Source organism: Mustelus asterias, chromosome 8, assembly GCF_964213995.1.
Source record: "Mustelus asterias chromosome 8, sMusAst1.hap1.1, whole genome shotgun sequence".
NCBI classification, from domain to species: domain Eukaryota; kingdom Metazoa; phylum Chordata; class Chondrichthyes; order Carcharhiniformes; family Triakidae; genus Mustelus; species Mustelus asterias.
Genome location: NC_135808.1, coordinates 52,639,167 through 52,655,957, shown reverse-complemented (window position 1 = coordinate 52,655,957; position 16,791 = coordinate 52,639,167). Strand labels below are relative to the sequence as shown.

Genomic DNA, 16,791 nt, shown 5'->3' with positions numbered 1-16,791 from the left:
ACTATATTCTTGCTATGACTGTAACACTATATTCTAGCTATGACTGTAACACTACATTCTTGCTATGACTGTAACACTATATTCTTGCTATGACTGTAACACTATATTCTAGCTATGACTGTAACACTATATTCTTGCTATGACTGTAACACTATATTCTTGCTATGACTGTAACACTATATTCTAGCTATGACTGTAACACTATATTCTTGCTATGACTGTAACACTACATTCTTGCTATGACTGTAACACTACATTCTTGCTATGACTGTAACACTATATTCTAGCTATGACTGTAACACTATATTCTTGCTATGACTGTAACACTACATTCTTGCTATGACTGTAACACTATATTCTAGCTATGACTGTAACACTATATTCTAGCTATGACTGTAACACTACATTCTTGCTATGACTGTAACACTACATTCTAGCTATGACTGTAACACTACATTCTTGCTATGACTGTAACACTATATTCTAGCTATGACTGTAACACTATATTCTTGCTATGACTGTAACACTACATTCTTGCTATGACTGTAACACTATATTCTTGCTATGACTGTAACACTATATTCTTGCTATGACTGTAACACTACATTCTTGCTATGACTGTAACACTATATTCTTGCTATGACTGTAACACTATATTCTAGCTATGACTGTAACACTATATTCGTGCTATGACTGTAACACTATATTCTTGCTATGACTGTAACACTACATTCTTGCTATGACTGTAACACTACATTCTTGCTATGACTGTAACACTACATTCTTGCTATGACTGTAACACTATATTCTTGCTATGACTGTAACACTACATTCTTGCTATGACTGTAACACTATATTCTTGCTATGACTGTAACACTATATTCTTGCTATGACTGTAACACTACATTCTTGCTATGACTGTAACACTATATTCTTGCTATGACTGTAACACTACATTCTTGCTATGACTGTAACACTACATTCTTGCTATGACTGTAACACTACATTCTTGCTATGACTGTAACACTACATTCTTGCTATGACTGTAACACTACATTCTTGCTATGACTGTAACACTATATTCTTGCTATGACTGTAACACTATATTCTAGCTATGACTGTAACACTATATTCGTGCTATGACTGTAACACTACATTCTTGCTATGACTGTAACACTACATTCTTGCTATGACTGTAACACTATATTCTTGCTATGACTGTAACACTATATTCTAGCTATGACTGTAACACTACATTCTTGCTATGACTGTAACACTACATTCTAGCTATGACTGTAACACTACATTCTTGCTATGACTGTAACACTATATTCTAGCTATGACTGTAACACTATATTCTTGCTATGACTGTAACACTACATTCTTGCTATGACTGTAACACTATATTCTTGCTATGACTGTAACACTATATTCTTGCTATGACTGTAACACTACATTCTTGCTATGACTGTAACACTATATTCTTGCTATGACTGTAACACTATATTCTAGCTATGACTGTAACACTATATTCGTGCTATGACTGTAACACTATATTCTTGCTATGACTGTAACACTACATTCTTGCTATGACTGTAACACTACATTCTTGCTATGACTGTAACACTATATTCTTGCTATGACTGTAACACTACATTCTTGCTATGACTGTAACACTATATTCTTGCTATGACTGTAACACTATGTTCTTGCTATGACTGTAACACTATATTCTTGCTATGACTGTAACACTACATTCTTGCTATGACTGTAACACTACATTCTTGCTATGACTGTAACACTACATTCTTGCTATGACTGTAACACTACATTCTTGCTATGACTGTAACACTATATTCTTGCTATGACTGTAACACTACATTCTTGCTATGACTGTAACACTACATTCTTGCTATGACTGTAACACTATATTCTTGCTATGACTGTAACACTATATTCTTGCTATGACTGTAACACTATATTCTTGCTATGACTGTAACACTATATTCTTGCTATGACTGTAACACTATATTCTTGCTGTGACTGTAACACTACATTCTTGCTATGACTGTAATACTACATTCTTGCTATGACTGTAACACTACATTCTTGCTATGACTGTAACACTATATTCTTGCTATGACTGTAACACTATATTCTTGCTATGACTGTAACACTATATTCTTGCTATGACTGTAACACTATATTCTTGCTATGACTGTAATACTACATTCTTGCTATGACTGTAATACTACATTCTTGCTATGACTGTAATACTACATTCTTGCTATGACTGTAACACTATATTCTTGCTATGACTGTAACACTACATTCTTGCTATGACTGTAACACTACATTCGTGCTATGACTGTAACACTATATTCTTGGTATGACTGTAATACTACATTCTTGCTATGACTGTAACACTACATTCTTGCTATGACTGTAACACTACATTCTTGCTATGACTGTAACACTACATTCTTGCTATGACTGTAACACTATATTCTTGGTATGACTGTAATACTACATTCTTGCTATGACTGTAACACTACATTCTTGCTATGACTGTAACACTATATTCTTGCTATGACTGTAACACTACATTCTTGCTATGACTGTAACACTACATTCTTGCTATGACTGTAACACTACATTCCAGTCCCTTTATGGGGTGATCTGCCAAAAGGTCATGTAACCCCGGTAACCAATCAGGGACACGGGTGAGGGATTACCTGAGCAAGCATGGACTTCTGTGGCAACTAGGGGATTTTCACAGTAACTTCATTGCAATAAGCCTACTCATGACTAATAAATAAATAAATAAAAAACCCTGTACATGGGCAACGGTTAACAAAATGTCTCGTGGGCCACACTCAGAACCCAGATGGGCCACATGTGGCCGCCAGAGACTTGTGCACAGAAGCCAGGTTTAAATTCCCAGTGCAGTACTGAGGGAGTGCGACATTGTCAGAGTTGCCACCTTCCAAATGAAACATTAACCCTATTTAAATTCGCAGGTCGATGTAGACCCTGAAGCACTATTTCAAAGAAGAATGAGTTTGAAAGTAAGGTCCTCTGTCTGCCTGTCTCTTTGGGCAGGATTATCCGGCCACACACGTCCCAAGACCCAAAATTCCTGCCTGAGGTCAATGGACCTTTACGTGGTCCGTTAAATCCTCTGTCCCGTCTGCTATGATTCCCGTGGCAGGTGGGACGGGAAATTTCAGGCCATTATCTTCATTAAGCTTTTCACTGTGCAAGGGAACAATGCTGACGTTGAAAACAGAAATATAAAGACAAAAGAACAGGTCTGGTCCCAACGGGAATGCACCCATTCCCATCTCATTAATCCCATTTTTAAATTCGGTCATCCTTTTCTATTTTTCTGCCCATCCAGGAATATGTTTTTGAATACACATCGAGTCACTTCCAACTCCAGTTGCATGGACAACTCCAGCACGGATCGCTTAATTGGAAACATTTAGTTTGTATCAGGGAAAAAAACAGAATGAACACAACTCACTTATAGATTCAGGGATCAAAGTGTGGATTGTCCTACTCTTTATGACTTCCCCTCTGTCCTGCTGACTCTCACTGGGGTACAGTTACATGGACCCCACTCCCTCTTCTCCTGAAGATGCTGATTCTCACTGGAGTACAGATCCATGGACCCCACTCTCCCTCCTCTCCTGAAGGTGCTGACCCTGATAGGGGAAGACAGGACCTCACTGTCTCACTGAAAGACACTGCAGCACTCACTCACTCCTGCACTGCCTAACTTATGTAACATTCCAAGCAGAGAGTAGGGGTGTGGTGTTTGATCTTTGATTTGATTTGATTTATTATTGTCACATGTATTAACATACAGTGAAAAGTATGGTTTCTTGTGTGCTATACAGGCAAAGCATTTCATTCATAGAGAAGGAAAGGAGAGAGTGCAGAATGTAGTGTTACAGTCATAGCTATGACTGTAACACTACATTCTGACCCCTCTATGGGGCGATCTGCCAAGAAGGTCATGTAACCCCGGTAACCAATCAGGGACACGGGTGGGGGATTACCCGAGCAAGCATGGACTTCTGTATCAGTTCGATCCTGAAAGCTGACTGACAGCCATGAGGCTGCAAGCCTCTGTATTATAGTTATATGTAAATAAGCATTGCAGTTGCTATTTACCTAATTGGTTAACTGGAATTATTACATTGGCAAGGAGGATAAAAGAAAAAAGTGGTCCCAAGATCGTGAATATAAAGCCACGTTGAAGTTCCGTTCAAGTTGAGGAACAGATGAATGTTTGCAGATATGTCCTTATTTGGATGGGTAGGTCCTTTTAATGCTTCTATGGAGGATTAGACACAATACATTGAATGTTTAGCTACTATTTTCAGTCCAACGGAATAGAGGAGGAGGGGGAAGAGAAAGGCAATCCTTCTGAGCACCTGTGGGACCCAGGCTTTCAACTTAATACACAGCCTCACATCCCCACGTACACCCCACTCCAAATCATTCACTGAGATAGCTGAATTGGTGAAAACACACTACCACCCAAAGTCATCGATAAAATCGCAGCAATTAAAGTTTAACTCAACTGGGAGAGTCCTTGGGGAAACTATTACAATCATACTACCAAGTCAAGTCAGAGCACTGTAGCTTCAGATCCACTCAATGCAATTTTTCCATCATAGTGTGTGACAATGGAAAGTTTATTGCAAGGACTGCCACAAAATTGCAGTCAGTGTTTATCGGCCCATGGGATACCTGAAGTCATAGTGTTGGATAATCAAACAGCCATCACGAATGCTGAATTTCAAAATTTCCCCTCCTCAGATGGCATCAAGCACATCCAGACCGCACCTCATCACCCAGCATCCAATGGACTGGCTGGATGAGCAGTCCAAATCTTCAAGGCGGGCCTTAGGAAGGAGTCATGGACAACCTTGGAGACCAGAATCTCACGGTTCCTTCTGGGCTACAGAACCACTCCGCACCTTACAACGGAAGCGTCACCAGCAGGGTTGTCGATGAGCCGCAGTCTTAGGATCAGACCTGGTGTTTCTGAATTTGCCGGGAGGGTAGGGGCCAGTCAGTGCAGACAGAAGGAAAATCATGATTCAGGCAAGTCAACAAGGTGGTTTTTCAGGGGAAGAAGCCGTGTGTGTCAGAGAGTTTGGAAGCGGTTCAAGGAGTTGTTGTATCAAAAACAGGACCTTTGTCTTATGAAGTGGACGTACAAGAAAGAATCATCCAGAAGCATTTACGAGGATGAGAGTTGTCCCAGCAGCCAGTATTACCACCTGAAACTAACGGTGTTGACTGTCCAAGTAGTGAAGTACTCAGTCAGCCTGTGACAGGCGAGTCTGTCGTCCCCATGGAAACGGCTGGAGCTCAATTACCAGTAGCTGAGTGTGCTGACTCTCACTGGGATATAGTTCCATGAACCCCATTCCCTTCCTCTCCTGGGTGTCAGGGTGTACACAGAGTATCTGGTATCATGGTTACTGCAGAAAAAACCTCAGTGATGCACATCAGACAGAGTTACGCTGCTCCACTAGAAATCGGACATCACCTGAAAGGCTCAATCTGTGATGGACTGAATGCATGAGTTTCATGTTCTCATTATTGGGGACTGACTAACTTAATTACTATCGAGGTATAAAAGGTCTTAGAGGGGGAGGGATATGATGTTTGTCCCTGCTATGAGGCGGTCGGCTGAGAGAGTCACATGACCTGAGTAACCAATCAGGGTGAGGGTCACCCCAGAGAGAGTGCAGGCTTTTGTATCCGTTCGACGCTCGAAGTCGAGCGGCAGCCACGAGGCTGCAAGCCTCTGTATTATAGTTAGCTGTGAATAAACATTGCAAATGTTATTTACCTAACCAGTGAATCAGAATTATTACACAGGGGAAGGATATAAAGCTCATAAATCAGAGTATCCACCCCCTATAGTCTGCGCGCTGATACAACAGCACTTCCCACATGGCCACAACTGGAATCGTGGGATAGTACTGCACAGAAGGAGGCCATTCAACACATTGACAGGCTGTCCAGTTAGTTCCACCCTCCTGCGCCAACACCATGAACTCTGCAGAAGTTTCACACAGCAGGAGTAGGCCACTTGGCCCCTTGAGCCTCCTTCACCATTCAGCAAGATCATAGCTGACTGATCAAAACTTCACGCTCCTGCCTGGCCTCCAGTCATGCCCGCAATCCCTGGTTGAACAAAAATACGTCTAACTCAACCTCGAGTACATTCAACATCCCAGCCTTCACTTCTCATTGGGAGACAGAATTCCACAGACAAAAGATCCTCAGAGAAAAAACATTCTCCTCATCCTGATCTTTAAATGGGGAGGCCCCTCATTTTAAACGGTGCACCTCCCCTGGTTCCAGAGGCCCACATGGAGGGGAAACATTCTCTCAGCATCCACTCTGTCAAGTCCCCTTATACATTTCAATAAGATCACCTCTCAGTCCTCAACACTCCTTTCTGATTAAACTGATTATCCAACCTATCTGAAAGTTATTATTGAACCAATGTCCGGGTACTCGGTTCCAGATTATCGTAACTGGCTTCGAACGAGGCACGTTGCTAATATTCACTCAAAGCTGCGAGGCCTTGCAACCATTTACCTCTTGCACTACAGGCCACACACAAAGCAGCCCTTTTAAGTTCCTGCACAAAAAGTTAAAGGGCCCACAAAACCTAAACAAATCAGCTCCTTGCAACAAACGTAAATCGGTGGTGCTGCTAGAATTGTGTTCCAGCCCGCAGAACTCTTCCCAGCTGTCTTATCGGTCTTATGGGGTGGCAGAGTGGTCAGCACTGCTGCCACACGGCGCCAGGGACTTGGGTTCGATCCCCGGCTTGGGTCACTGTGCGGAGTTTGTACGTTCTCCCAGTGTCTGCGTGGGTTTCCTCCAAGTGCTCCGGTTTCCTCCCACAGTCCCAAAGATGCACTGGTTAGATTGATTGCCGATGCTAAAATTGACCCTCGTGTCAGGGGGATTAGCAGATTAGGTATGTGTGGGGTTGTGGGAACAGGGCCTGTGGTCAGTACAGTCTCGATGGGACGAATGGCCTCCTTCTGCACTGTAGGGATCCTATGGGTTCTCTGATCCATCATATTGTCATTAAACGGTGAAGAGTTCCCTCAGGGTTTACTTTCTGTTCCTGCACTCCCTCACCCCCCACATCCCCACAGCTGCCAGGGCACAGCTCCAGTAGCTGCAGAAGTGGTGGCATAGTGGTGATGTCACTGAACTAGTGATCCAGATGCCCCAGACTGTCTGAGGACACGGATTCAAATCCCATCACTGGTGAAATTTAAGTTCACTGAATTAAAAATCTGGAATTTAGTGACTGTGAAACCATCATTGATTGTGATTTTTTTAAAAACCCCATCTGGTTCACTAATGTCTCCATTTTTTAAAGTTTATTTATTAGTGTCACAAGAAGGTTTACATCAACACTGCAATGAAGTTACTGTGAAATTCCCCTAGTCGCCACACTCTGGTGCCTGTTCGGGTCAATGCACCTAACCAGCACGTCTTTCAGACAGTGGGAGGAAACCAGAGCACCCGGAGGAAACCCACGCAGATACGGGGAGAACGTGCAAAATCTACATAGACAGTGACCCAAGCCGGGAATCGAACCCGGGTTCCTGGCACTGTGAGGCAGCAGTGTTAACCACTTTACCACTGTGCTGCCCCTGAGTAAAGAAAAATCTGCCATCCTTACCCGGTCCGGCCTGTGACTCCAGACCCACAGCAATGTGGTTTGACTCTTAACTGACTCTGAAATGGCCAAGCGAGCCCCTCGGTTCAAGGACAATTAGGGATGAGCAACAAATGCTGGCATGGCCAGTGACACCCCACATACCATGAAGCAATAAAAATAATTGCCCATTTCTTTAATAGGATCACTGATGGAGAAAGACCATCGCCCCGAACGAAGGGTTACTGTTTCGCTATCATGCACTGGAATCAAACCTCCTTGGGTATCCCAGTAGCATGGGAGCTAACAGTCAGAGTTTATTGTGGAGCCCACCCTCACAGGTAGGGCGGTGGGGGTGTGGATGACATTGGATGTGGCTCCCACCCAGGGAGGCTCAACAGGTTAAAATAGCCTCCTGCTGTTCCCATGTTTAAAGCCCACAGTTTTATTTTGAGGTTAACTATAGGTCGACCGGTGTTAGTAATCGTACTGAGGCCCACCCTGCTAAATCCGACAACGTCCGTGCCTGCGTGGCAGGTACGCTGGGTTTGAAGAAAGCCGAGAGTGGCACTTACAGAGGGCTCCTCTCTACGGGTAGAATGCTGTGGTCGGCTTTGACAGGGCTGGCTCGCGCCTTCATTCGAGCTCTCTCCAGCAGCCGCTTGGCCTGATCGTGTCTGCGACTCAGTGGCAGCTGGCTGGACGACACAAAGACTCTGTCGGGTAGATTAGGGACACACAGTGATTAACAGAGTTAACAAAGCTACAAGGCAGTACATACATACGCACGCACACACAGACATACAGTCTCGCTAAACCTTTGTGTTACGGGCATAAGAGAGTTAAAGAAAGAGCCCGGAGATCCTCTATTTGAAGAAGCGAGAGGACAACTTAATTGGGGAGAACAGTTATTTATCGAAATAAAGGAACAGCAGCAGGTCAGAGAAAAGCGAGACAAACAGGCAGCAGAGTGCACACAGAGCCAGGCCTCAGGCTGCAGGACAGATTCATCAGGCTAGCTGCTTTCTATTGGCCAGCCTGTTAATAGCCCCAGCACTCAGGCCCCATCAGGCCTGGGCTGAATTCTCACAGCTGGAATGGGCTGCAATTGGAAGTGGAGACACTCAGGGGGCGAGTATAAACCCAGGAAAACATCTCCGCCCAGCGGGCCAAGAGAGTGCCCAAATTACAAACCGCTCACGACAAAGGAAAATACAACAGAACAGGGAGGCAAATTCTGTTCATAAATTCAGAGCCCCTAGCACCCAGTCCAGGGATTAGATTGTGTACACTGATACCCAGTCTGGGATTAGACTGTGTACACTGATACACAGTCTGGGATTAGACTGTGTACACTGATACCCAGTCTGGGATTAGACTGTGTACACTGATACCCAGTCCGGGATTAGACTGTGTACACTGGCACCCAGTCCAGGATTAGACTGTGTACACTGATACCCAGTCCGGGATTAGACTGTGTACACTGATACCCAGTCTGGGATTAGACTGTGTACACTGATACCCAGTCCGGGATTAGACTGTGTACACTGGCACCCAGTCCAGGATTAGACTGTGTACACTGATACCCAGTCCGGGATTAGACTGTGTACACTGGCACCCAGTCTGGGATTAGACTGTGTACACTGATACCCAGTCCAGGATTAGACTGTGTACACTGACACACAGTCCAGGATTAGATTGTGTACACTGATACCCAGTCTGGGATTAGACTGTGTACACTGAACCCAGTCCAGGATTAGACTGTGTACACTGACACCCAGTCCAGGATTAGACTGTGTACACTGATACCCAGTCCAGGATTAGACTGTGTACACTGATACCCAGTCCAGGATTACACTCTGTACACTGACACCCAGTCCTGGGATTAGACTGTGTACACTGACACCCAGTCCAGGATTAGACTGTGTACACTGATACCCAGTCCAGGATTAGACTGTGTACACTGATACCCAGTCTGGGATTAGACTGTGTACACTGACACCCAGTCTGGGATTAGATATCTGGATGATAATGTGGTAAATTGGATCAGCAAGTTTGCTGATGATACAAAGATTGGAGGTGTAGTGGACAGTGAGGAAGGTTTTCAAAGCTTGCAGAGGGATTTGGACCAACTAGAAAAATGGGCTGAAAAATGGCAAATGGAATTTAACGCAGACAAGTGTGAGATATTGCACTTTGGAAGGACAAACCAAAAAAGAATGTACAGGGTAAATGGTAGGACTCTGAAGAGTGAGGTTGAACAGAGGGATCTGGGAATACAGGTACAGAATTCCCTAAAAGTGACGTCACAGATGGATAGGGTCGTAAAGAGTGCCTTTGGTACATTGGCCTTTATAAATCGGAGTATCGAGTATAAAAGTTGGAGTGTTATGGTAAGGTTATATAAGGCATTGGTGAGGCCGAATTTGGAGTATTGTGTACAGTTTTGGTCACCTAGTTACAGGAAGGATGTAAATAAGATTGAAAGAGTGCAGAGAAGGTTCACAAGGATGTTGCCGGGACTTGAGAAGCTGAGTTACAGAGAGAGATGAATAGATTGGGACTTTATTCCCTGGAACGTAGAAGATTGAGGGGAGATTTGATAGAGGTGTATAAGATTTTGATGGGTATAGATAGAGTGAATGCAAGCAGGCTTTTTCCGCTGAGGCTAGGGGAGAAAAAAACCAGAGGGCATGGGTTAAGGGTGAAAGGAGAAAAGTTTAAAGGGAATATTAGGGGGGGCTTCTTCACGCAGAGAGTGGTGGGAGTGTGGAATGAGCTGCCGGATAAAGAGGTAAATGCGGGGTCACTTTTAACATTTAAGAAAAACTTGGACGGGTTCATGGATGAGAGGGGTGTGGAGGGATATGGTCCAAGTGCAGGTCAGTGGGACTGGGCAAGAAATGGTTCGGCATAGACAAGAAGGGCCAAAAGGCCTGTTTCTGAGCTGTAATTTTCTATGGTTCTATGGTTCTAGACTGTGTACACTGACACCCAGTCCAGGGATTAGATTGTGTACACTGACACCCAGTCCGGGATTAATCTGTGTACACTGATAGCCAGTCCTCGGATTAGACTGTGTACACTGACACCCAGTCCAGGATTAGACTGTGTACACTGATACCCAGTCTGGGATTAGACTGTGTACACTGATACCCAGTCCAGGATTAGACTGTGTACACTGATACCCAGTCTGGGATTAGACTGTGTACACTGATACCCAGTCCAGGATTAGACTGTGTACACTGATACCCAGTCCAGGATTAGACTGTGTACACTGATACCCAGTCCAAGATTACACTGTGTACACTGACACCCAGTCCTGGGATTAGACTGTGTACACTGATACCCAGTCCAGGATTAGACTGTGTACACTGACACCCAGTCCAGGATTAGACGGTGTACACTGATACCCAGTCCAGGAATTAGACTGTGTACACTGATACCCAGTCCAGGATTAGACTGTGTACACTGATACCCAGTCCTGGGATTAGACTGTGTACACTGACACCCAGTCCAGGATTAGACTGTGTACACTGATACCCAGTCCAGGATTACACTGTGTACACTGACACCCAGTCCTGGGATTAGACTGTGTACACTGATACCCAGTCCAGGATTAGACTGTGTACACTGACACCCAGTCCAGGATTAGACGGTGTACACTGATACCCAGTCCAGGGATTAGACTGTGTACACTGATACCCAGTCCAGGATTAGACTGTGTACACTGACACCGAGTCCGGGATTAGACTGTGTACACTGATACCCAGTCCAGGATTACACTGTGTACACTGATACCCAGTCCAGGATTAAACTGTGTACACTGACACCGAGTCCGGGATTAGACTGTGTACACTGATACCCAGTCCAGTATTAGACTGTGTACACTGATACCCAGTCCCGAGATTAGACTGTGTACACTGACACCCAGTCCTGGGATTAGACTGTGTACACTGATACCCAGTCTGGGATTAGACTGTGTACACTGATACCCAGTCTGGGATTAGACTGTGTACACTGATACCCAGTCCGGGATTAGACTGTGTACACTGATACCCTGTCTGGGATTAGACTGTGTACACTGATACCCAGTCCGGGATTAGACTGTGTACACTGATACCCAGTCCAGGATTACACTGTGTACACTGATACCCAGTCCAGGATTACACTGTGTACACTGATACCCAGTCCAGGATTACACTGTGTACACTGATACCCAGTCCAGGATTAAACTGTGTACACTGATACCCAGTCCCGAGATTAGACTGTGTACACTGATACCCAGTCCAGGATTAGACTGTGCACACTGATACCCAGTCCCGAGATTACACTGTGTACACTGATACCCAGTCCCGAGATTACACTGTGTACACTGACACCCAGTCCAGGATTACACTGTGTACACTGATACCCAGTCCAGGGATTAGACTGTGCACACTGACACCCAGTCCGGGATTAGACTGTGTACACTGACACCCAGTGCTGAGATTAGACAGTGTATACTGACCCAGTCCCTGGATTACACTGTGTACACTGACACCCAGTCCCGAGATTAGACTGTGTACACTGACACCCAGTCCTGGGATTAGACTGTGTACACTGATACCCAGTCCTGGGATTAGACTGTGCACACTGACACCCAGTCCTGGGATTAGACTGTGTACACTGACACCCAGTCCAGGATTATACTGTGCACACTGATACCCAGTCCTGGGATTAGACTGTGTACACTGACACCCAGTCCAGGATTAGACTGTGTACACTGATACCCAGTCCTGGGATTAGACTGTGTACACTGATACCCAGTCTGGGATTAGACTGTGTACACTGATACCCAGTCCTGGGATTAGACTGTGCACACTGATACCCAGTCTGGGATTAGACTGTGCACACTGATACCCAGTCCTGGGATTAGACTGTGTACACTGATACCCAGTCCAGGATTAGACTGTGTACACTGACACCCAGTCCAGGATTAGACTGTGTACACTGATACCCAGTCCAGCATTAGACTGTGTACACTGACACCCAGTCCAGGATTAGACTGTGTACACTGACACCCAGTCCAGGATTAGACTGTGTACACTGACACCCAGTCTGGGATTAGACTGTGCATACTGGCACCCAGTCCTGGGTTTAGACTGTGCACACTGATGATCAGTCCAGGATTAGACTGTGTACACTGATACCCAGTCTGGGATTGGACTGTGTACACTGATACCCAGTCCTGGGATTAGACTGTGCACACTGACACCAAGTCTGGGATTGGACTGTGTACACTGACACCCAGTCTGGGATTAGACTGTGTACACTGACACCCAGTCTGGGTTTGGACTGTGTACACTGACACCCAGTCTGGGATTAGACTGTGTACACTGACACCCAGTCTGGGATTAGATTGTGTACACTGATACCCAGTCCTGGGATTAGACTGTGCACACTGATACCCAGTCCTGGGATTAGACTGTGTACACTGACACCCAGTCGGGGATTGGACTGTGTACACTGATACCCAGTCTGGGATTAGACTGTGTACACTGACACCCAGTCCCAGGATTAGACTGTGTACACTGACACCCAGTCCAGGATTAGACTGTGTACACTGATACCCAGTCTGGGATTAGACTGTGTACACTGACACCCAGTCCTGGATTGGACTGTGTACACTGACACCCAGTCTGGGATTAGACTGTGTACACTGACACCCAGTCTGGGATTGGACTGTGTACACTGACACCCAGTCTGGGATTAGACTGTGTACACTGACACCCAGTCCCAGGATTAGACTGTGTACACTGACACCCAGTCCAGGATTAGACTGTGTACACTGATACCCAGTCCTGGGATTAGACTGTGTACACTGACACCCAATCCTGGGATTAGACTGTGCACACTGGCACCCAGTCCGGGATTAAACTGTGTACACTGACACCCAGTCCGGGATTAGACTGTGTACACTGATACCCAGTCCTCGGATTAGACTGTGTACACTGACACCCAGTCCTGGGATTAGACTGTGTACACTGGCACCCAGTCCGGGATTAGACTGTGTACACTGATACTCAGTCTGGGATTAGACTGTGTACACTGATACCCAGTCCAGTATTAGACTGTGTACACTGATACCCAGTCTGGGATTAGACTGTGTACACTGACACCCAGTCCGGATTAGACTGTGTACACTGATACCCAGTCCAGGATTAGACTGTGTACACTGACACCCAGTCCGGGATTAGACTGTGTGCACTGATACCCAGTCCTGGGATTAGACTGTGTACACTGACACCCAGTCCTGGGATTAGACTGTGTACACTGATACCCATCCAGGATTAGACTGTGCACACTGGCACCCAGTCCGGGATTGGACTGTGTACACTGATGATCAGTCCGGGATTAGACTGTGTACACTGACACCCAGTCCTGGGATTAGACTGTGTACACTGATACCCAGTCCGGGATTAGACTGTGTACACTGACACCCAGTCCGGGATTAGACTGTGTACACTGACACCCAGTCCTGGGATTAGACTGTGTACACTGATACCCAGTCCTGGAATTAGACTGTGTACACTGATACCCAGTCCTGGGATTAGACTGTGTACACTGATACCCAGTCCTGGGATTAGACTGTGTACACTGACACCCAGTCTGGGATTAGACTGTGTACACTGATACCCAGTCTGGGATTAAACTGTGTACACTGGCACCCAGTCCTGGGATTAGACTGTGTACACTGACACCCAGTCCGGGATTAGACTGTGTACACTGACACCCAGTCCGGGATTAGACTGTGTACACTGACACCCAGTCCTGGGATTAGATTGTGTACACTGATACCCAGTCCAGGATTAGACTGTGTACACTGATACCCAGTCCTGGGATTAGACTGTGTACACTGGCACCCAGTCCGGGATTAGACTGTGTACACTGATACTCAGTCTGGGATTAGACTGTGTACACTGATACCCAGTCTGGGATTAGACTGTGCACACTGATACCCAGTCCTGGGATTAGACTCTGTACACTGATACCCAGTCCTGGGATTAGACTGTGTACACTGATACCCAGTCCTGGGATTAGACTGTGTACACTGGCACCCAGTTCGGGATTAGACTGTGTACACTGATACTCAGTCTGGGATTAGACTGTGTACACTGATACCCAGTCTGGGATTAGACTGTGCACACTGATACCCAGTCCTGGGATTAGACTCTGTACACTGATACCCAGTCCTGGGATTAGACTGTGTACACTGACACCCAGTCCGGGATTCGACTGTGTACACTGACACGCAGTCCGGGATTAGACTGTGCACACTGGCACCCAGTCCGGGATTAGACTGTGTACACTGACACCCAGTCCAGGATTAGACTGTGTACACTGATACCCAGTCCTGGGATTAGACTGTGTACACTGACACCCAGTCCTGGGATTAGACTGTGCACACCGGCACCCAGTCCGGGATTAGACTGTGTACACTGATACCCAGTCCAGGATTACACTGTGTACACTGGCACCCAGTCCTGGGATTAGACTGTGTACACTGACACCCAGTCCGGGATTAGACTGTGTACACTGACACCCAGTCCGGGATTAGACTGTGTACACTGACACCCAGTCCTGGGATTAGACTGTGCACACTGATACCCAGTCCGGGATTAGACTGTGTACACTGATACCCAGTCCTGGGATTAGACTGTGCACACTGATACCCAGTCCAGTATTAGACTGTGTACACTGATACCCAGTCCTGGGATTAGACTGTGCACACTGATACCCAGTCCTGGGATTAGACTGTGTACACTGATACCCAGTCCAGGATTAGACTGTGTACACTGATACCCAGTCCTGGGATTAGACTGTGCACACTGATACCCAGTCCTGGGATTAGACTGTGTACACTGATACCCAGTCCAGTATTAGACTGTGTACACTGATACCCAGTCTGGGATTAGACTGTGTACACTGATACCCAGTCCAGTATTAGACTGTGTACACTGATACCCAGTCTGGGATTAGACTGTGTACACTGACACCCAGTCCGGGATTAGACTGTGTACACTGACACCCAGTCCAGGATTAGACTGTGTACACTGATGATTAGTCCGGGATTAGCCTGTGTACACTGACACCCAGTCTGGGATTAGACTGTGTACACTGACACCCAGTCCAGGATTAGACTGTGTACACTGATACCCAGTCCGGGATTAGACTGTGTACACTGATACCCAGTCCAGGATTAGACTGTGTACACTGATACCCAGTCCTGGGATTAGACTGTGCACACTGATACCCAGTCCTGGGATTAGACTGTGTACACTGATACCCAGTCCAGTATTAGACTGTGTACACTGATACCCAGTCTGGGATTAGACTGTGTACACTGATACCCAGTCCAGTATTAAGACTGTGTACACTGATACCCAGTCTGGGATTAGACTGTGTACACTGACACCCAGTCCGGGATTAGACTGTGTACACTGACACCCAGTCCAGGATTAGACTGTGTACACTGATGATCAGTCCGGGATTAGACTGTGTACACTGACACCCAGTCCAGGATTAGACTGTGTACACTGATGATTAGTCCGGGATTAGACTGTGTACACTGACACCCAGTCTGGGATTAGACTGTGTACACTGACACCCAGTCCAGGATTAGACTGTGTACACTGATGATCAGTCCGGGATTAGACTGTGTACACTGACACCCAGTCCAGGATTAGACTGTGTACACTGACACCCAGTCCGGGATTAGACTGTGTACACTGATACCCAGTCCTGGGATTAGACTGTGTACACTGACACCCAGTCCGGGATTAGACTGTGTACACTGATACCCAGTCCCAGGATTAAACAGTGTATACTGACACCCAGTGCTGAGATTAGACAGTGTATACTGACACCCAGTCCCGGGATTAGACTGTGCATACTGACACCCAGTCTGGGATTAGACTGTGTACACTGACACCCAGTCCTAGGATTACACTGTGTACACTGACACCCAGTCCGGGATTAGACTGTGTATACTGACACCCAGTCCGGGATTAGACAGTGTACACAAGGTTTAT

General features: G+C 45.9%; 1 protein-coding gene across 3 annotated transcripts in view; it reads right to left on the bottom strand.

Annotated features, from left to right (window-relative positions):
* LOC144497164 (uncharacterized protein KIAA1614-like) overlaps positions 1–16,791 on the bottom strand; it is a 90,534-nt gene that overhangs the window by 60,649 nt on the left and 13,094 nt on the right. For all 3 annotated transcript variants that reach the window (XM_078217967.1, XM_078217968.1, XM_078217969.1), the window contains exon 4: positions 8,293–8,433. In XM_078217967.1, the coding sequence (XP_078074093.1) occupies positions 8,293–8,433 (141 nt within the window). The remainder of the gene's footprint in view (positions 1–8,292; positions 8,434–16,791) is intronic.